Raw genomic sequence first — 22,500 nt, forward strand, 5'->3', positions numbered from 1 at the left:
ATTGAGGAGAAAATTGGAAAGTTTTGTGTACCATTTAAGGTTCGTATTCAATTTACCAAATAAGTTTTGTGAAATTATATATGTGAAGTTCCGTTTATAAATTGTCGTTTAATTTTCATTCGAAAAAAAAATCTGATTAAGATAAGTGTATGGTGAATAATAATTATCAGCTTTTCAATAAATGTTTTAAAAGAATGATTGCTCAATTAAAAAATAAATACTGAATATATTAAAAATAAGTAATAATTTAAATTTAGTTTAATATTTTCTCATTATAATAAAAATAAATGTATGATCAAATATTCATTAGTTAGAGGAGCCAAGCCCAATTTGGGGAAGAAAAAAAAATAAGCTAGATTTTGACCTGCTTGGTTTTTTATATAAAGATTTTAAGGAATGTATTTACTAGATTGTATAAATTTGTCTTTATGGAGAACTTTAATGGAATATGTTAATAGAATATAGGATTGAGTTAGTGGTTCGATGCATCCAAATAAATTGGCGGGTTAGGTGGCAATTTCTCGACGAATAGGTTCATGAGACGAGTTAACCCTACTGATATTAACAATAAAAAATAATATTCTTAGAATAAAAAATAATATTTTTTATGGATGACCCAAATAAGATATCTGTCTCACAAAATACAACCCATGAGACCTGCCTCACACAAGTTTTGCTTATCTCGACTGGTTCAAATGTTGGGTCAGTTTATTTTGATATGTCTAATATAATTAAAAATTGACTTAAGCATTCTGAGAGGCTCATGAAATTTCAAATTAAATTTATCTATACTATTAACTTAAAATTAAACATCCAACGTTATCTAACATTTGGTTAGTCAATGAAATTTTTTTTATATAATTTCAAAAATATAATTTCAAAATTAAACTATATATTTTACATTTATATTTTCATTTTATTTATTATGCTAACAATTTAATTTAAAATATGAATAACTTTTATTTTATAATTAGAAAAAAAAATATTTTGTTTTCCATTTTTCCTACCATTTATCTCTAGATAGATAGATAGATGGTGATCAAATAGCTGTCACAGTCTGGTCACCCAAAGAAACATCTATATCAACAACAATAAAATTTCAGTTATAGAGTTCAACAAAAGGCCAACATTCGGACAGAATCCACCATTGTCGAGTTCTTTGCCCCCCAAAGTTCGCCTTTTTAGTTCATACATCACAAAAACCCGTTCTGCAAATCCCTTGAACTATCATCCATAATCTCCTTTATATTAGTGATCATCTTCAACACTTGCCACAGTTGTCGGCCTCTGCTCGGTGGACGTCAAGCTACACATACTCGCAACCTCTACCAACATTCTAAGACGAGTATCATCCTCTGCATCATCTTCTCTCATTGCTCTAACCCAATCCGGCATGTCGGGAGGTGCAAGAAACGGATGTTGGGAAGGCGGTTTTCCAGTCAAGAGCTCTAACAAGAGGGTACCAAAGGCATAGACGTCAGATTTGGCCGTGGATTTTCGAGCTGATTTACGGTTTTCAGGGGCTTTGTAGCCTGTGTAGTCAGGGTCGTCATCCGATGAAGGGCCGGCAAGGGTTGCTAGACAGTAGTCCGTGAGACAGGCCTCAAAATCAGAGCCCAACAAGACATTGGAAGATTTGAGATTGCCATGGATAAACTTGGATGCTTGGTGAATGTAGGCTAGGCCTTGTGCAACATCTTCTGCAATTTTCAGACATGATGTCCAGTGAAGAGGTTTGGCACGGGATGATCTGGAACCTGCTGATCACAAGATGAAGGAGATCATGGATCGGAAACAGTGAGCAGAACCACAATCATCGAGGATCATTATAAATCACACGGGATCACACTTACAATGTACCAAAACATGACAGTACAATTTAAATATTTTAAACCGGACATCAGTGCATATAACCACGACCTTTCTATTGCTGCGCCATGCGAGCTACCCAATACAAAAAATAACTAATGGGTCGATAAAAGCTAGTTACTCCAGTTTTTGTTTGCTTTATTGGCATATCCAGCAATATTTAAAATATCTACTCCAACTTGCGTATCAAGATTGATGCAACGCCTACTCCATTAAAATTTCATATAATAAATGCAGCAGACAATATTCTAAACATATATAGTCAATATTTTAATGCAATATTTGACTGGGGCCATATCTTTCAAATATTCTAAACATATAGTCAATATTTTAATGCAACATAATCAAAATTAACAAAGTTTAATTAAGCCTTAACCTATTTAAGGTTAAGAATTTTTGGCGAAACTGTCGGTGTGGATAAAGACAGTGGGGTGCCTATTTAGCTATTTCCAACAACAGTCTGTGCATCACTGACTGATATAATCTATTGGACTACAGCCACTCCCTTCACATTCTTACGCAGAAAAAACAAAAGTTATTTCAGACACTATCACTGTCACAACTTGCCCACCATATCCCTCCAACACACCACAACTACGTAAAATAGAAGAATACAAAACCCATTCTTTTGACAGTCCTCGCCCTGAGATGCTTTCCTAGGTAGAGAGCTACCGAAAGAGTAGTATAAAAAGTTGATTACTTGTTATGTTTTCACCTCCATTGTAAATGTAATATAATCGTCGATGATAACATCCAATATCCACATTCTAAATTGGATAAATGTACATGCACCGCTTGAGGTTAATTAAATGGATGAAGTCGTAAAAAATGGGCTACGAGACCAATCGACTTCTCGAGGGGTGGTTAATCTTACACTTGACGTTAATTCCAAGAGCAACTGGGCGATAATAAGCTTGAGAAGTAAAAAAGAAAATAGTTCGGATTTTGACTCCCTATCTGGCTAATGGTCCAACTTTGTTCATGAGCGGGTTGGCCTGGACACAAGTAGCTTGAACATTTCTAACCTCAGGCTCTGTTACTCGTGGCGCTAGTCTAGATCAAGTTCTAATGACTAAGGTAACCAACTATAACGAATCTTTGAATTATTTACTATTTCCAATCTTGATTAACTTGTGTAAATAAATACAAAGAAGAAGAGTTGGATAAGTTACCGTGAATAAGATTGAAGAGACTGCCATTAGGGTGATAATCATAAATAATCAACCTTTCTTGTTTAGCCTGAAAATAAGCCCTCACAGGAACCAGATTCGGATGCCTCAGCATACCAACAACTTCCATATGCTGCTCAAACGCATCACCACTTGTAATGGCGGTTTTGCATGCATCCAATCTCTTTACAGACACAATAAACTGGCTAGCCATCACAGCTTTATATGTTGTACCTAGAGTACCCCTACCGAGTAGCTCAGCTGAAGCTCTCATTAACTGATCAATTGTGTAGACTTCTTCATCCCCAGAACAAAATAGCAGTTTCCCACTTTTTATCACCTTTTTCTGCTCGTCAGATTTTAGTTTCTTGGCTTCTTGATTCCCAGGATTTGTGTTTTGATCTGTTCGGAGTGAAACTAAAGGCGTGTCCCTCTGAGTTTTAGTGACTGTGGTTTCCTCAGGGAACTGGATTTCTTCGATCGCTTCAATCTGATCTCTGTTTTGTCTTCTATTCCTGATCAACGCCCCAAAACTTAAACCAGCTGCCGTTAGAATCAGTACCCCAATCACAAAAACCAGAATCAAGCCTATGTTTTTACGATGTTTATGCTGATTCGAGGGTGAAACGATGCTTAACCCTTGCTGGGACTGTGCGTTCTGCAGAAGCGGCGATGGAGGTGAGGCCACGCTGGCGCTGCCGGACGATGAGTTAAAGAAAGGTGAATCTTGACAAGGTTTGTTGATAATTTCACCGCAGAGGTTGGGATTATGCAGAAAGGAAGAAACTTTGAACTTTTTGAGAGTTGGGGTCACAGGTACAGGACCGGTGAGGTTATTATTAGAAACATTAAACACTTCCAATAATGTCTGATTTAATGGAGGAATGGGCCCATGGAACTGGTTTGAATCCAGCCGGAGGTAGCCCAGCCGGCCTAAAACAGTCAAATTTCCCGGTAAGATGCCGGTGAAGTTGTTATGAGACAAATCTAGAATCAAGATACTGTGGAGGGACAAAAGGGAGAGTGGAAAAGCTCCGGAGAAGTAGTTGTGGTCTAGAGAGAGAGTTTTAAGGTTTATGAGAAGGGAGAAATCAGGGAGGGGACCGAAGAGCGAGTTATTTTTCAGACTCAAAACTCGGAGCTGGTCGAGGTTGGTGAGCGCGGGGTCGGAAATAGTTCCCCGTAGGCCGAAGCCCTGGAGAATGTACCCCACGACGCGGCCTTGCGCGCATTTGACGCCTTGCCATTGGCAGTAATCGAACCTTTCGTTAGTGGTGTAAAGAAGTTTACCGTCCAGGTCCGCCGCTAACTTGAATGCGAGAAGTGAGACAGCATCAGAGGGAAGATAGGCCACTGCGCCGGCATCTACGCCGACACCTCCGCTCCCTCTGTTGGTAGCGCGAAGGCTGAGCACGAAAGGCATAAATGATAAAGAAAATAACAGTTGCACTACGTCGAGCTTCATTTCAAGAATGGATAACGGATGGTTTAGCTGGAAGTTGGCCGAATCTGAAGGCAGGGAACGAAGGGAGTTGGCAGTCGAGAGATGGATTCAACGGCGGCAGCTGCGACGGCGGCGGTGGTTTTATAGAAATGCATGTGTGAGGAGCAGCTGGCGGAGAACTGATCGTCAACAGAGTGGGGCTCAACGTGCACGTGAAAGAGAAGGAAAATAATTTGAAAAAAAGACTACTTTCTTTTCTTGATTTCGAAGATCGTGCGCTCTGTTTCATATTAGAACCCTCGTTCCTCCGTTCAACAAACTCATGCCATTAGTTTTTTTTTTTAAAAATATTATATTTATATTATATTATTAAATTTAAAATTTTTAGAATAATTTTTAAAAAATATCAAAATATTTAATTTCATAATTATCTTATTTATTCTGTTAAAAAAATTATATTTATATTATATTATTTAATTTAAGATTTTTAGAATAATTATGTTAAAAATATCAAAATATTTAATTTCATAATTATTCTTTTTATTTTGCTAAAAATCTCTTTAAGTCATTCAATATTTTACTTAGAAAAAAATTAAAACAAAATTTTTTTTAGATCAAACTATTCTAAATTGAAAATAATTTAATATTAATTTTTTAATATTATTTGATCAAATTAAAAATAATAATAATAACACCTGTGATACGTGTGTATCTTTTACTAGTGTATAATTAGGCAAAAATTTGTGTGACACGGTCTCACGGATCGTATTCTGTGAGACACATATCTTATATGGGTCATCCATGAAAAAATATTACTTTTTATGCTAAGAGTATTACTTTTTATTGTGAATATTGATAGGGTTCACCCGTCTCACAGAAAAAAATTAGTGAAATCGTTTCACAATAGACATACTCGTATAACTAAGAGTGATAAACTAAGTCATAAACTGTATTTAAAATAATAAAATTATTATTTGAATTTTTTAAAAACATGTATTTAGTCAAGATGTGTTTTCCATGAGTTTGATTTCATTTTATTGCAAATTACCCCTAAATTTATTTAAATTTTAAAGTTATAGTTTTTTTTTATACAAATTCACCCATATATGTTTAATCATTGTGTATATATTGATTAAATACTTTAACAGCTAACTAAAATAGAATAAATCAAAATCAATCCTAGAAAAAAACAAATAATATATACAGTATTTACAAATGATATTCTCCACATCGAAAAATGCATTCGATATTCAGTTCACAATATGTATAATATCCTATAATCTATTCAATCTTAAATTCTACCAATTATAAACTATTCAACGGATAGTTTGAATTAGAAATTCATGAACTTGGATGTAAACTAAAAAATCTTCAATTCTCGAGTTGTTTACCTTTACGAGCAGAACCCAATATTTTTTTTCCTAGAAAAAATTTATTAAAAATTCCAAATTTCACCTCGATTGAATACAACTTTTGGTGGCCGATATTTGTTTACAACCATCATTTCTTCTTACCGCATATCTCATTTGCCATTTTCCTTGGTATTCACTATCGTTGAAATTTTGGTTTTATATTTGACTATAAATGGTTTTGGTTCAAATTCAAGCATAGTATATTATCTATTTTTATCTTGTAATTTTATTATTTTTTTCAATCTGTCATTTTCTATTTATTTTCTTCCCCCATTTCTTCTGGTCACCATTCCAAGAAAATAATGGGAGTCCACGGCCGACCTGCAATTCTGAAATACCCATTGCCATGGAAATTTATACTTAATTGTGCTGTCTTCTTCTTGGAAGGAAGACGATTCACTTAAGAACTTTTCGGCAGTAGGCCATTACTTATACCTGTAATATCGAGATGAATTTGGGTACTGATCATCAATTGATCACAAATTTATTAACTTAAAAACACTTTGCACGTCAGTAGATTGATTCTCCTATCTATTAAACATATATAGAACAAAGTACTAGAGAATAACGATGTAATTTAAAGAATTTTTAACTCGAATTTACAAGTTGAGTGGTTAGAATTGGCCGGGCACTCTCGCTTTGAAGTCATTTTCAAGAACGGAGGAAAGTTACAGCATGCTAGCTAGATATATACGTCTGAAGTACTTGCACCAACTTTCAGTGCAAAAGTACTTGCACAAGCAAATCAACAAATGATTATATATATATATATATATATATATATCTGTGTGTGTGTGTGTGTATATATGTATATTTATATGTATGTATGAGAAATATTATTATATATATATATATATATAATGATTTAAAAATAATACTATCATTATGGATTTTATTAAAGCAGGCATGCCAAATGTGAGAGAGAAGTCCATTAATGAGAAATCATGTTATCACAGAATTCTACTACCTTGTATTTGAAAGAATAATAAAAACCGAAAAAAAGGTTGACACTTCATAGGCATTAATTATTTAGACCTAAGAATTAATTTTTGAAAAATGCGTATTTAAAGTGCTCTTTTATTCCAAAAGCTTACACAATGATGTAAAGTTGAAAGATTTACCACCACTTTTTTTGGACCTTTAAAGTGGTTTGTGTTTAATCTTAATGAAAACATATGTATCAAATTCTACGCAAGTTTCAGTTTATGTTTGTTTTCGGTTTTCAATTTTTTCTAAGAGTAGGTCTTTTGTGAGACGATCTCACGAATCTTTATCTGTGAGACGGGTCAACCCTACCGATATTAACAATAAAAAGTAATACTCTTAGCATAAAAAGTAATATTTTTTACAGATGACCCAAATAAGAGATCTGTCTCACGAAATACGACTCGTGAGATCGTCTCACACAAATTTTTGTTCTTTTTTAAACATTTAAGGGAAAAAAAATTATTATTTTCTAGAAACGAGTGTTGATATATATCTCCTATACAAAATTTCCTATAATTAGAATTCAAATTACCGAATAAAAAAGCTCACACAATTGGAATGTTTTGTTAATGTTTCATAATAAAACAAAAAATATATTTAATTCCTTAATTTATACTTTTTTTCAGTTACCTCAATTTTGTCTCGAAATAAATACATCGAACTTTTTTGGTTCACGTGTGAAACAACAAAATGATTTTTGACATAAAGTAAGTGCTATAACAAAGACAAGGGCAAATGAGTAAACTCAAAGACTGTATATATTTTTTTGTAAAAAAACTAGACTTTCGTCGACACCACGGGCCCGGGGATTTCTTGGGAGGAGACGTAAAGATTCTATTTTCCGAAAGAGATATTGAGTTGGCATCTTAATTATGTTTAGAATTTAATAAAATAATAGTGCCTACGGCTTTCCAACTTTGGATTGTAAAATTAAGGACTCGAAAAAAGGAACAGCGATTAAAATAGGAAACGTCATATAAAGCTTTATTAATTATTAACTTGAACTTGGAGCCCAATCCACAGTCCCTACGGCTCCCAAACAAGACTGAATTATTATACACAGAGCGAAAATTGTTTAGGTTGTGATAATAAAAGAAGATGCGAGTAGGACAAGTCACTTGGAGTCCCAAAGAAAAAGATCAAGAACCCATTTCCCACATAGAAATAGCACGATTGGCGTCATATTCTACAATCAACTTGTAAAATCACAAAAATATCAATATAACCTAACAAGAACCCAACAATTATACTGAACTACCATTTCCAGATAATTTAAGAGGCATCTTAACACCAAGTTCTCTAAGTCGGTTCACGATGTCATAAAGAAATTCAAATGTGAGCTTGTGCTGTGAATTAAGATCGTTTCTTACATTTGGATGAAGTCTGAACCAGTCTCCCAACATCTTGTGCACGTGTGAACGAACCATTCGCCATGGAACTGGATATTTCTCACAGAACTTCAAATATTCCACCAACAGATCACCTTGGTCCAGTTTCCCTTCTTGAGTATTTTCTTCATGCTCATGTACCCATTCAGCAGTTCGATATCCACTAAACAGAGCTGGATTCTCGAGAAGAGACTCCGCTGAAAGTACCCCTTCGACACCAGTCTCTTCTATACACTGCCAGGCGTCATCCATGTGCCGTATATTTCCATTGGCAAGGACAGGAATTCTAACCACATCTCTAACCGCTCTGACGGCATTCCAGTTAGCCCGGAATTTCTTTCCATCCTTTTCAGTCTCTTGTTCTTCCATGTACAGCTAAAAGAGAACAACCAGCATCCTCCAGCATTTTGGCATAATTAATGGTATCTTGCAAATCTGGAAATATTCGAATTTTGCATGACACCAGAACGTTAAGGTTTTTAGACAATTTTTCAACTAGGGACCTAACAAGAGGAAGATTATCCATGAGGAAAGCGCCATAATTCCCCCGTCTTGCAATACGTTGGGGACAACTGCATAAGGACATTGAACAAATTGAGATCAACTCTATTCCAGATAAGAATGCCAAGAAGCAGTTCAATCATGTACACCAACAAAGTGATTCACTCAGGTGTTCATAAATATGTACACCAACTGGGTGGCTTATATTGAACAAATTGAGGTGTTCCATGTTCCAGATAAGAAAGCCAATGAAGCAGTTCAATTATTTACAATATCAAAGAGAATCACTCAAGATTTTCATAAATATCCCAAATAATTTAACTGAAAGTCACGAACAGAGAGCAAGATTCAAGAAAAGAGTCCGGCAGATAACTCGAAATTTAAAAGAAAAATGGCTGTTGAGGATAAAGATTGTTGGAAGACAAACAAGAGGACAGGCTACATCTTCCATGATAGAAAAACGTTATAAAGTGTTGAAGGATATTAAAACAAAACCTTGATATGTATAGTGAGGCAGCATTTGAGTAGATAAGTTCAAGCAAGCCTATCCACGATCTAATTTCTAATCCGTTATAACTCCAAGTGACTGAAATTTCTTTTGATTTCATGGAAAGGGAGCTTCAAACATACTTTTATGATAGTATTTACAAGTATGTGGGTTTCCACAGCTTTTACATAAATAACATGCAACTGAAATTACTGTTTTGTCATCCAAAATAATAAAATCATAAATCTAGTTCCTTCCTCCATGTTATTGTTACATAATATTTTGATCTAAATAAATAAATAAAATCAAGATGCTTGATAATGATGTTTTCCAAAAAAATAATTGCCTTTTCATATCAAGAACTAAAAACAAATGGATTTTAAACTAAGCATATATATTCAGACACAACACAACATTTAATAAAAAGAATAATAAAAACAGTTTAATGTTAAGCAAGTGACAACTTGAGAAACAAATACCCAAAATTGATGTCGACATAATCACAGTAAGGCTCCACTCTCCGTGCTGCCTCCAGCAAAACATCCGGATCATTAGCGCAGAATTGCACAAACAAAGGCCTATCCTCCTGCCATTTCAAACAAAATCGAGTCAAATACAAACATTAGATAACATGTGGCCCATTTCCACTCAAGGGAGACCAAGAAATTAATTCATATAATTATGTTTACGGAGATTTATACTCAAAAGTACAATTTGATTTTTCTTCAATTGACTGGCTAGTACCCCTGTTCGTGCTCTGCTGAATCGGCCTGTTTCTGGAATATATCAGCCGCGAGTTTGTATCAAATGAGCAAATTTCTCGTGACATACGGGCTACATACAAGCTAAAAGGACCGATGACTGAAGCTGGAACCGACATTTACCTTACAGGTTGTAAATTCTTCAGCCCGATACTTTTGGTTTTCACTGAAAATTCTAGAGTGAAGCATTGGAGTGTAGGCAGCTTGAGCGCCGTACTTACGGCAGAGAAGACGAAAGGGCAGCTCCGAGTTGTCCACCATGGGGGCCACCAGGAGCTTGGGGCAGCCCAATTTCTTCCAATGGGACCAGGCCCTCTCGATGTGGACCTCACCGGTCAAGTACCCATTCGGATCACCCAAAGGAGCGGATTCTTTCTCTGTAGGAATAACTGAAGCTTCTGACGAGCAGAGAATATCGTCTTCTTCAATGGTGGGGAAGGATTGTGTAGAGAGGGGTTGAGATTGGGCAGCCATGAACCGGATGAGAGGATTCAGTTTCGGGTCAGCGTTGAAGTAGAGCTGTGATCCAAATTTGATTCTCATGGGAAAATGGTGGCGGCGGCGGAAGCGGATTGATCCATCGCCGCCGTGGGTTTTGGGAGGTGCTTAAATAATATTGGCCTTGGGAAATAGGGCAATGGAGGGTTTTTTGGTTTTGGTGGAGGGTCATCTTGACCCGACCGTTAATTCAGTTTTTTAAAATCATTACATGGTTCCAGAAAATAAATAAATAATTATTAAATGAAAAAAAATACAAAAGCCAAACTAGTAAATGCAGAAATTTGAAGGGGAAAAGAGGTATAAAAAAATAAAGAAAAGGAGGTCATACCAATAGGGATATAAACGATATAAATCAAATAGTATCAGACTTGAGCTTGACTCGTTTAAGATTTTTTGAGGCTCGAGCTTGATTCAAGCTTCTATTATTAGACTCGATCTCGGTTTGTCTTGAAATCACTAAGCTCGTTAAAAACTCGTTTATCATAATAATCAAGCCGTGCTCGAGCTTGATTCATTAATAGTTCGTTTATCAGGTTTAACAAGTCTGGCTTAGGCTCATGTCGTTTTTGAGCTCGTAAAGCAAAGAATTGAGCTCGAGTTTGAGCTTGTTAAAAATTAAATATATCTACGAACTAATTTTAGATCAGACATGAAAATGTAAATTCATTTATAAATAACCAAAATGACAAAAATAATAATTAAAAAAACATAAACTCGATATATTATTGAATATCACAAAATAATATATTTAGTATTCAGATAAAAAATATTCGTCATATATTGATATCACCATATTAATAATAATTTGTAAAGTTATTCAACGTGTATATAACTAGGTGATGTAATTTTTTTTGGGGAAAAAATAATAAGTTGTGTATTTCTGTTAATTTATTGTGTTTTAAATAACATTTTAGTATAATGATATGCAATCAAAATTAAAAATGTAATTGTGACTGTGTGGTGTAAATTTATCTTTTTCGACTATGTTTTATGTTCAATTTCTTCCATTGACATTAGTACTAATATTTTTATTTGTCAACTCAACAAATGATCCAAGTTCGAGCTCGAGCTCGAGCTTACTCGCCTATTATCGAACGTGTTTGTGAGCTCACGAGCCTAATATACTCAGGCTTGAGCTTGATTTGATTAAATTTTCGAGCTCGAAATCGAGCTGGAGTTAGGGTTGATATGATTAATAAACGAACTCAAACGAGCTTTTTAACGAGTCGAACTCTGAATAACTCGCAAACAATTTGATTCATTTACATCCCTACATACCAACATATATAACCTTTCACCTTACGTTTAATAATATGATACTAGCACAAAAAATAAACGATAAAATAGAAAACAACACAAAAATCTTAATCTAAAAATGGAAGATAAAGAATTTTTTTTGAAAAGTTACATTTTCTTAAATAAATAACTACAAAAATTATAGACGCACTCAATTTTACAAAGATGTTATTTTTGTCGAAGAACAAAGGTGATACCAAGTATGAAGATAGAGATAATTAAACAAATTAGCAAAATATTTTTTTAAAATATATATATATATGTAATAAAGTAGGTGGAAGACCTAAGCGCTGCCCTAGGTCTCAAATCCCAGAGGCGAATTCGATTAAAAAAATTATTGACTTAATAAAAATGGAATCAAAACAAACTGAAACATATGGTTTAGCATCCACAAAATCTTTGAGTTGTTTTTTAAGCAAAAAACTCAATCACATTTGACAAATCTAACAATTTTTTTCCTGAGAACATTCTCACCTGATACAATGTAATCTGAGGAGATTAGTATGGGTAACACAAAGAGGTAACGACACACCAAGTTCCCGAAGCCTAAACACCATCTCGTAAAGGTATTCAAACGTGAGACTCTTCTGCGCATTGAACTCGTCTCTTACATTTGGATGTATTCTGAACCAATCCCCTAACATTTTATGCACATGAGAAATTATAATCCCCCAAGAAACTGGATATCTCTCACACAGCTTCAAATACTCCAACACCAATTCTCCCTGGTCCAGTTTCAAATCTTTCACCATTTCTCCATTCCCCAACACAAGTTCATCAGTCAGTCTGTATCCAGCGAAAAGAGCTGGATTTTCGAGTATTGCTTCAGCTGACAGAACCCCTTCAACTCCGGTCTCTTCCAAACACAGCCATACATCATCAATGTGTCGTATATTTCCATTCGCAAGGACGGGTATGCTAACCACTTTTCTGACTGCTTTTATGACATCCCAGTTGGCCCGGATCGTTTTCTGGTCTTTTTGGTCTATTGTACGACCATGTACCGCCAGAAGAGAACAACCAGCGTCCTCCAACAATTTGGCATAGTTGATGGTGTCTTGCAGATCTGGAAATATTCGAATTTTGCATGAGACAGGAACGCGCAGGTTTTTTGCCAATTTTTCCACCAGAGACTTGACGAGGGGGAGATTAGACATGAGGTAAGCACCATAATTGCCACGTTTTGCAAAGTTCTGTGGGCACCTGCGCAACAAGTATAATTAGAACACACTGAGATATATTTTTTTTGTTACCGGTATCATATGCCGAGGAAAAATAAAAAAATGAATGGCCAGATTAATATTTTTTTTGCGGATTGAAGCAAGAATCATAACAGTTCTTTACACATTGTACACTCGCTTGTCATTGACAACTTCGCATGATAATGAAGAGGAAGAATGGATCATCGCTATGCAATGTAGCACGCCATATATTCTTCGAGAGAGATTAACAAAATCAACAGCTAATAGATAAGAAAAATTATAGCCTCCAACACCCCATAAATGTTTCTCCCGGATCCTCAGTTGTGTGGATTTGACTGTCTACTTGAGACCGATTTACAGGGTTAGTAAAGTGAAGTTCAGACAGCGTCTGATTGGAAGTGAACCTTCTTCAATACAATGACACCACAAAACAAAACGGCATAATGATAAATCAATGCAAATCTTCATCATTAACATCCCAACAGGGGAGAACAATTACATGATAGTACGAAACATTGTTACAGAATTAGATTTAAAAAGATAAAAATAGTGATATTCAGATGAAAAATTCGAAGCTTTCTGTAGCTTCACACAATTGAGATCAAGCATGTTACCCCAAGTTAATGTCAACATAATCACAGTAAGGCTCCATTCTCTGCGCGGCCTCCAGCAAAACATCCGGATTATTTGCACAGAACTGCACAAACAACGGCCTATCCTCCTGCAAGCCATTTCATATAAGACCCATTCAAAGCTATGGAAGGGTGTCCAATCACGCAAAATCCACAATTAATTCACCAAGTATGTGCCTTAGTCTCAGTCCAATAGCCAAAATTTACCATCTATACCTTACAGGTTGAGAATTCTCGAGAGCGATATCTTGGGTTTTCATTGAAAACCCTGGCATGAAGCATCGGAGTGTAAGCGGCGTGGGCACCGTACTTCCTGCAGAGCAAACGGAACGGTAGCTCGGAATGGTCCACCATAGGGGCTACGATGAATTTGGGCCGTCCCAATTTCTTCCAGTGGGTCCAGGCATCCAAAGGGCTGGAATCTGTCCCGGAGGCGAGAGTCGTAGTTCCAGAAAAGCGGAAATTGACCTCGGTGCCAGTGGGAACGGTGTGTGGCAAAAGGGGTTGGGTTTGTGCGGCCGCCACGAATAAGTCGAAAGGTTTGGAATTCGGGTTTGGGTTGAGATGGATCTTGGAGATAGGCGGAATGGGTTTACATCTCTCCGGGCACTCATCACCGCCGGAATCAAAATGAAGGAGGCGATGCCTGCTGTTGGAAAATGGGTTAACGGGGAAGATTAAACCTGACCCATAGCACGACAGGTTCTGCATGAAGCTTCGAGTTTTTGATGCACATGTTATCGTCAACGTCGAGGATAACGGATTATATGATTTCGTTCAGGAAACAAAGAATTACATTATTTTCAGGGGAAAATGAGGGAATTGGGAGTTGATTAAGTTTTAATTTTGTCCATAAAAATAAAACTTTAAATTAATTAAAATAAAATTTTCACTGCAAATTCAACCCACCACCTCAAAAACAAAATTCTACCCAAAAAACTAGACCCTAAAAACCTCATCCCAAAATTACGTCAAACAACTTAAACCCAAAACTCGACTCAACGATGAAAACTTAACCAAAATGTAAATTTTTTTATCCAAATGTAAAAAAACTCGATTTAAGTTTTAAAAACTCAACTGAATGTAAAAAATTCGCCACAAATTATAAAATTCAACCCAAATTCGATCCAAATATAAAAAACTCGATGCAAATATAAAAAACTCAGACTCAAACTCAACCAAAAATTTATGTTTTTATTTAACTTTTTACACAAATATTCGGAGAAATATATGATAGTCTAGTAGTAATGTGCTTGTTTTGCAAAAAAAAAAAAAAAAGGGTTCGAGTCCCAACTAAGGGTGCAATCAAGCTGAGTCGAGCTTGAGTAACACCCGAGCTCGAGCTCGAAAAAAAATTCAACTACTCAAGCTCGAATGTCTTTTATGCAATATATTTCATCTAATACTAAAAGCTTTCTTCACTGCAACCATTAAAACAAGGAAATTCTAATTACTTTTGTCATCATAGACAAAATTAGATATATTTCTATGTTTTGCGACTACAATCGCAAAATATCGAAAGTGATTTCATCTGCATCATTAAAATAAAAAATAGCGGTAAAATAATTCTCAAGTTCCTGACAGCAACTTGAAGATTCTTGTGAAAGTTCGCCAGTTCCCTAAATAAAAATTATGATTTAGTAAGTTAAAAATAATATTATTAGTGGTAGTAGATTGTGTTTCATTGAAACAATTTTTCCATCATATTTGGTGTTATATTTATTATAAATATCATATAAATGAGTTTTAATATTAAACAAAATCAATGAACTATTTCTTGATCATTTATAAAATACTAACCTACTAAACCAACTCAGAATTTGGGAACTTTATTTTTTAATATCTCGTGGTGAAAACATGGAAAATGGGAATTTAGTAGGACTCATGAATGAAGCATGTGGCTGAATAAAATGATTATTTGAATTACAAATGGTTGGTATCATATGGCAATTTCCAGCTAATGCACGAGCCCACATGTTCCCAACAATCATACAACTTGATCATGTAATTTCCATCCAATTGCCATTTTTCATTTTGTCTTTAGCATTAAATAAAATATATAGTCGTATGAAATTGATTATTATAAAATTTATATTTTCGGGTAAATTTTTATTTTTACTATGTGTTGCATATATAATATACAAATAACTATTATTACTCTCCAAAAGTCTTCTATATCCACATATTCAAGATAATTTTCCGTCATATATATGCTAAAGATAAGGGCATCAATCGAACCAAAAAAAATGTCAATAAATCAGTTTCATTCTTACACTTGGCAAATCTCGTACAAAAATCCAAAAAATGGTGGCTGTATTCAACAAAGAGCTTCTAAGTTGGTATCTGATAACCCTCAAGCTGAATCAAACAGTAGAAACTGGGATTCATAATGCACAAAGTCCCACGGTTTCAAGATCCGTTGAGTTTCCTCAAGAAATCAATGGTCAGATCAGACAGGAAAGTCAGGGATCGAATTCGATTGAAGTTCCGATTAAAGAAGAAGAGAGTGGCCAAGTTGAGCAGGATCAGCTCAAGACTCCTGAGTATGAGTGGGTGATCAGTATAAAAGAGAAGCTCGATCAAGCTCAAAAAGACGATGCTGCGAGCTCGTGGGGAAAACTATGTATTTATAGGATACCTAATTGTTTAAGAGATGGTGACGATAAGGCCTATATTCCTCAGATTGTGTCTCTTGGCCCTTATCATCATGGCAAGAAGCGTTTACGAAACATGGACCAGCATAAATGGCGAGCTGTTTATCGGATTCTTAATCGAATGAATCAAGACATAACAATATATTTGGACGCTGTTAAAGAGCTTGAAGAAAAAACTCGAGCTTGTTATGAAGGGGCTATCTGTTTAAGTAGCAATGAGTTTGTTGAGATGATGGTGCTCGACTCGTGTTTCATTCTCGAGCTCCTTTGTGGGATGGCCGGAGGGTTTACGCAACTTGGGTACTCAAGGAACGATCCCGTTTTTGCGATGCGGGGTTCTATGCATTCGATTCAACGGGACATGATAATGCTGGAGAATCAGATCCCTCTCTTTGTATTGGACAGGCTTTTAGGCCTTCAGTCTGGAAATCCTGACCAGAAAGGTGTCGTGGCGCGACTGGCACTTCAGTTTTTCGACCCGTTGATGCCTACGGATGAGCCATTAACTAAGAGCGATAGGAAAAAAGTTGAATCATCAATTGGAAATGCGAGCACTTTTGACCCGTTAACGGAGCAGGGTGGACTCCACTGTCTCGAAGTCTTCAGGAGGAGCCTTTTAGCCATTCGAGTCGGCCCCAAACCAACTCCTCGAATATGGATCAAACGGTGGTTGCACACAAATCGTGTGGCAGATAAGAGACGGCAGCAACTCATTCACTGTGTCACAGAATTAAAAGATGCAGGGATCAAATTTAAGAGAAGGAAAACAGACAGATTCTGGGATATAAAATTCAAGAAAGGAGTACTCAAGATTCCCCGACTCTTGATCCACGATGGCACAAAATCGCTCTTCCTTAACCTCATAGCGTACGAACAATGCCACTTAGACTGTTCAAACGACATAACATCGTACGTGATCTTCATGGACAACCTTATTGACTCGGCAGCCGATGTTAGTTACCTGCATTATTGTGGCATAATTGAGCATTGGCTAGGGAGTGATGCCGAGGTCGCCGACCTATTCAATCGGCTATGTCAAGAGGTAGTTTTTGACATAAATGACAGCAATTTTTCGAGGTTGTCTGAAAAGGTGAATCGGTATTACGAGCATAGATGGAATGCTTGGAGGGCTACTTTGAAAACAAAGTACTTCAGTAATCCATGGGCCATTATCTCCTTTGTTGCTGCAGTTGTGTTGCTGCTGCTAACATCTTCACAAACATTTTACGGTATCTACGGTTATTATAGGCCACGTGACGCATAACGCTCGCTTGCAGATTTGCATTCTTTTGCTGCTGTTGCCAAAGTTTTCAATTAATTTTTTTTTTTTTAGTGTGGATTTGATGTTTTGGAATCTTTTACATATAAAATGGTATGTATGGTTATTGCCGTATCTGGGATTGCTTTTTAAAAAATATATTTTGACATTATTTTTTACACGGATTTTCAATCTTGATTTTATCAATTCTTCTGTGATGATATTATGTATGGTTTGCATTCGGTGAGAGTCACCCAAAAAGCCGAGTTGGGTTCCAGCTAAGGTTTATAATTTACTTTTTTATCAGTTAACATATATATGTATATATAATTTTAGCCCATGTTAAATTTTTTGATTAGTAAGACTTGTAGCAGCTCATTTTCTCAAGAGTAGGTCTACTTACGGTCTCACGAATCTTTATATGTGAAACGGGTCAATTCTACCTATATTTACAATAAAAAATAACTCTTAGCATAAAAAATAATATTTTTTCATTGATAACCCAAATAAGAGATATGTCTCACAAAATACACACAAGTTTTTGTCTTTTCTTAAATATATTTGTATATACTTGGTCAAGTTTATCTATTTTCTTAAATATATTTGTGGGATTTGGTTTGTTTGATTTATAAAATTGTTTCTCAATTGAAATTAAAGTAGAAGAAGCACATTTCACTTCTTCAAATCATTTTCTCATTCAAGTTTCTTCTCACTCACTACAAAAGTTCAATTTTTAACTTGAATTTTGTTTTTCTTTAAATTAGATTTAATTGTGTTTTGAGCTACTTGATTTAGTTGATGTTTGCAATTATGAGTTTCTTGGGAATAATTGTGAAGTTTTTTCGAAATTATTTCGTTTAGTTTCTACGATTTTCTGTTTATTTTAAAAATATAATTTATATTATATTATTTTATTGTTGGATCTCTCGACCCAATTTTAAAATGTTTTTGGTTACACCCATATATATCTATATTAGACATATTTCTTCACCCGCCTAATAATATGTGATAAATATTAAATGAATGAAATTATACAATTATAAAAATAACCATCATGGTTTATAGAGATTTTGTAAAAATATTATAAAATAACTGATATAATAATTATGCTAAGTTTAAAAATGTATAAAATGATATTAGATGGCATATTCCATAATACTAAATGATTATTATATTATTGAGATGGTTCCCAACAATTTTGTACTTTGTTTGACCGTTCAAACCTGACCAAATTTTTTTGGGCCAGATTGATCCAGGCAAAGTAAAATATAATATCTGGAAAGCCCATGCAGTCCATGTGGGCTGATCCCAGCCCGCACGGCCCGACCCCGCCTAAATGAATAACAAGGAGTTATTCCTTATTTCAATGCCAACTTTTGCTCGGCGCCAAATTTCCAAGAAAATAAAATAAAAAAAAAAAGGGAAAAAGAAGAGGCGTGAGAATGTTCACGTATAAAAGTATAAAATCACTCGGACACTCATATTTAGCCTCCTAGCTCTCTGCGTCGCTCTCCTTTTCGGTACCAGAAGGAGAAAGGGAACGAAGGGCGGAAAAAGAGAGAATCAGACGCGAGGTGTGATAATGAGCCAAAGATTCAATATTTCGAGCTTTATCTTCTTGTCCTGAGGATAATGAGCCTAAGCTCCAATGTCTTCTTCCCAGAAGAAGATGGTTTCCCATTTCCAAGAACAAAAGTCCCTTGTCCAAAATTCAATTCTTGACGACCTTTACTGTGAGGAAGAGCGTTTTGATGAATATTCGGGTTTGGATATTTTGGATTTTAATGAGATTGAAGAAAAGCCCTTGCCTTTTATATGCGAGAGTTATTTTTCCTGGGAGGATGATGAGGTTGTCACCCTTCTGATCAAGGAAAAAGATCAGGCGGAACTGAGATGTCATGAAATTAATTCTGATGGGTTTTTGGGTACGGGGAGAAACGAGGCTGTTAAATGGATGTTGAAGGTGATTGCCCATTACGGGTTCACTGTCATGACTGGTGTTTTAGCTGTGTTATACTATGACAGATTCGTGTCAAGCCCTTGTTTTCAGAAAGATAAGCCATGGATGAGTCAACTGGCTGCTGTGGCTTGTCTTTCTATAGCTGCAAAACTGGAGGAAACTCAAGTGCCTCCTCTGTTAGACCTTCAAGTACGTTTCTTGATGGGCATTTCGCTTTTTTAGTATGTTCGGACGAATGTGCTTGTGGAAAATTAATCCATTTGTTAGTGCCAATTTTGATAATGCCTAAAGTTGTGGACAATCTAGAGTGGTTTCTTCCGTTATTTGATATCTTAAAGATGTTAAAGATCTGAGTCGTAGTTGTATTCAGTATTGTTTTGTGGTGATTAAATGCATTTGTTAGCAGATGTATACGGTATACATTTATACTCAAATCGTGTATGTGTGTGCATTACCTTGTAAAGCTCATCATTTATTCAAATTATCTTCGTCTAATTCCTTATTGTGGCGAATTTATGTTGATATTGACTTGATTTTATTTGGACGAGATTTAGGTGGAAGAATCCAAGTATGTTTTCGAGGCAAAGACGATACAGAGAGGGGAGCTATTGGTGCTCTCGACGCTTAAATGGAAGGTGAATCTCGTTACACCACTCTCATTCTTTGACCACATTGTTAGGAGATTTGGATTGATCACCAATTTACACACCGAGTTCTTGAGGAGCTGTGAGAGTCTCATACTCACTATCGTAACCGGTACGTGGAATTGGTTAGTTTGACAATAATATATGTTCACTTCAGCAGAATGGATGATTGGTCTGCGAATCTAAGTGAATGAATCGATATAAGACCATGATTCTAAGCCGAATTTCCAGGAGTTTCTGTCAATTGATTTCTAATTATTTTCAATTCCATGTGTAATTGCAGATTGTAGGTTCGTGCATTTTCTTCCTTCTGTCATTGCTGCTGCAACAATGAAGTATGTTATCAGAGAGGTCCAGCCTTCTGTTGCCCCGGAATACGAAAACCAACTCGTGACCGTGCTAAAAACTAGCAAGGTCTGTTTTTCTCTTCGCTTTTTGTTCATATTCTGAATTCTGGTCATCTATTAGCATCTCCTCAGTTATTGTGACCAAAATTTGAAGTTTCACTGATTCTTGATTGTGAAATCGGGGATTGTTACAGGACAAGATCGATGCTTGCCATACACTCATTCTGGAGCTAATGGATGACCATAATCGCAGGCCTTGCCACAAGAGAAAGTATAACTTCATACCCAGTAGCCCAAGTGGTGTGATCGATTCATATTTCAGCTCCGATAGTTCAAATGATTCATGGGCATATGTTTCGCCTGGTTCATCCTCTCCGGAGCCATTATTTAAGAGAAGCAGAATTCTGGATCAGCACACCTTAGTAGCTTCATTAAGCAGTAATTTGCCTGTTGGTGTGACCGACCATCCCCATTGAACACTCCTGTCCTCGTTTTTTCTATGTTTTTTCGATCATAATATAATGCCATCCTATGATTATGGATTAAATTTCGATGTATTCCATGCCTATCCCGTTGATGGATGAGACGTGTTCCTTTAAAGCTCAACTATGATCAACTTATGACCTCTTAGATTGAGAATGGTGTTTGAGATCGTTGAGACAGATAAATGGAGTTTCTTGGTATGTTGAGTGACCATATTATAGTCAATGAATCTGAATCCATTCAGGACATAAGTTTATGTATGCCACACATAAACAGTAGGATGCATAGGTTTGATAAAGATTCACAGACAGGGATGGGTGTTGTCTTTGGTTGTTTCTCAAAAGGAGGTATCAATGAATTAAGTAAGCTTTTCAATGTGGAGACAGGTTGGCATGGACAATGTGCTGTTTTACTCTTCTTTTCTAAAGAATTTTTTTTAAAAAATATTCAAATAGACAGACAAAACAAGAAGTGTACTTTAAACGATAAATTTTTCATTTTTAAAAAGTTTCATATTTGAAAATAATATATTTAAATGTTGAAAATTAATATTTAAAATGTGTGTATTGAATATTTGAATGTTGAATATTTGAATGTTGAAAATAAGAGTTGTAAATATTGAAAATTAGTGTGTGATGATGTAGGTAATGATGTATTTTATTTTTGGATTATTTGTAAAAAAATTCTATAAATAGCCTCACCATTTGTGAAGAAATACACAATTGAGTAGAGAGAAAAATATTATAAAGTGTGTAGTTTGGTAAATTTTGAGAGTTTGAGATTTTTACTTTTTACCATAAATTTTTATTTTTCACAACACGTTATCAGCACGAAGCTCTAAAAGTCCTCCATACTTTTCCAAGCTCCAAACAGAAGAAAAAGGTAACCAAAGTAATAATATTTATTTTACTGTTATTTATTTATTGTGTATATATTTAATATATAATATAATGTTATTATTAGAAATAATAAAAATAAATTTTTCAAAAACTTGTTATAAATCCTGGGAGGATGTTAAGACGACATCCCACACTCCCGGTAAGGGATACGACAAGTATAAAAGCCTATAAGATTTTTAAACAAAATAACTTATGACACATCATTATAATAATGTGATATGATATACATAATTATTTAAACATAACTAATATTATATACATCATATTATTACCATAAAATTATACAAATACATACATTTATTTTTTTGTACACCAACGGTCATAAACGGTAACAAAACGGCTAGTTTTTGCCCTATAAATATGATCTCACAAATTCTTTCAATCACTCCAACTTTCTCCTATTCTCTAAAAATTATTCTTCATCAAATTTTTCGAAGAAAAAAGAAGATGACTTTCTCAAGGTTATTTTTAATTATTTTGGTTATCATACTCACGAGTCTTTTATTTATCGGAGAATATCCTCCTCGTATGTTTTCTTTATTTTTACAAGTGCTTGTACTTGTTGTTTATCCATTACTTTGTATTACAATATTCATTAACTAATAA

General features: G+C 35.2%; 5 protein-coding genes across 6 annotated transcripts; 2 read left to right on the top strand and 3 right to left on the bottom strand.

The window, feature by feature from the left end:
• Positions 1–1,082: 1,082 nt before the first annotated feature.
• Positions 1,083–4,804, bottom strand: LOC142505384 (putative inactive receptor kinase At5g67200). Its single transcript, XM_075618360.1, is given in 3 exon segments — positions 1,083–1,277; positions 1,279–1,757; positions 3,042–4,804. Coding segments are annotated over 3 exon segments (2,025 nt in total). The 5' UTR covers positions 4,504–4,804; the 3' UTR covers positions 1,083–1,193.
• Positions 4,805–8,014: 3,210 nt separating this feature from the next.
• Positions 8,015–10,689, bottom strand: LOC142505854 (uncharacterized). Its single transcript, XM_075618977.1, is given in 4 exon segments — positions 8,015–8,620; positions 8,622–8,841; positions 9,737–9,843; positions 10,142–10,689. Coding segments are annotated over 4 exon segments (1,242 nt in total). The 5' UTR covers positions 10,562–10,689; the 3' UTR covers positions 8,015–8,125.
• Positions 10,690–12,248: 1,559 nt separating this feature from the next.
• Positions 12,249–14,477, bottom strand: LOC142505735 (tRNA-dihydrouridine(16/17) synthase [NAD(P)(+)]-like). Its single transcript, XM_075618838.1, has 3 exons — positions 13,866–14,477; positions 13,632–13,738; positions 12,249–13,018 (listed from the first exon to the last, which is right to left on the bottom strand). The coding sequence occupies exons 1-3, from the start codon at positions 14,358–14,360 to the stop codon at positions 12,286–12,288; spliced, it is 1,335 nt and encodes a 444-aa protein (XP_075474953.1). The 5' UTR covers positions 14,361–14,477; the 3' UTR covers positions 12,249–12,285.
• Positions 14,478–15,876: 1,399 nt separating this feature from the next.
• Positions 15,877–17,696, top strand: LOC142505663 (UPF0481 protein At3g47200-like). The gene has a single exon (XM_075618748.1). It carries the CDS (start codon positions 15,954–15,956, stop codon positions 17,565–17,567), a length of 1,614 nt encoding a protein of 537 aa, XP_075474863.1. The 5' UTR covers positions 15,877–15,953; the 3' UTR covers positions 17,568–17,696.
• Positions 17,697–18,967: 1,271 nt separating this feature from the next.
• On the top strand, positions 18,968–21,361 carry LOC142506152 (cyclin-D3-2-like). 2 transcript variants are annotated; one of them, XM_075619311.1, is made up of 4 exons: positions 18,968–19,686; positions 20,076–20,277; positions 20,449–20,579; positions 20,707–21,361. In XM_075619311.1, exons 1-4 carry the CDS (start codon positions 19,210–19,212, stop codon positions 20,986–20,988), a joined length of 1,092 nt encoding a protein of 363 aa, XP_075475426.1. In that variant the 5' UTR covers positions 18,968–19,209; the 3' UTR covers positions 20,989–21,361. The 2 variants fall into 2 exon arrangements, with proteins under 2 accessions (XP_075475426.1, XP_075475425.1); XM_075619310.1 differs by having other exon boundaries at positions 18,973–19,710; positions 20,707–21,357.
• Positions 21,362–22,500: the final 1,139 nt, after the last annotated feature.

This window comes from Primulina tabacum, chromosome 10 (genome assembly GCF_025594145.1).
Source record: "Primulina tabacum isolate GXHZ01 chromosome 10, ASM2559414v2, whole genome shotgun sequence".
In the NCBI taxonomy this organism is placed as follows: domain Eukaryota; kingdom Viridiplantae; phylum Streptophyta; class Magnoliopsida; order Lamiales; family Gesneriaceae; genus Primulina; species Primulina tabacum.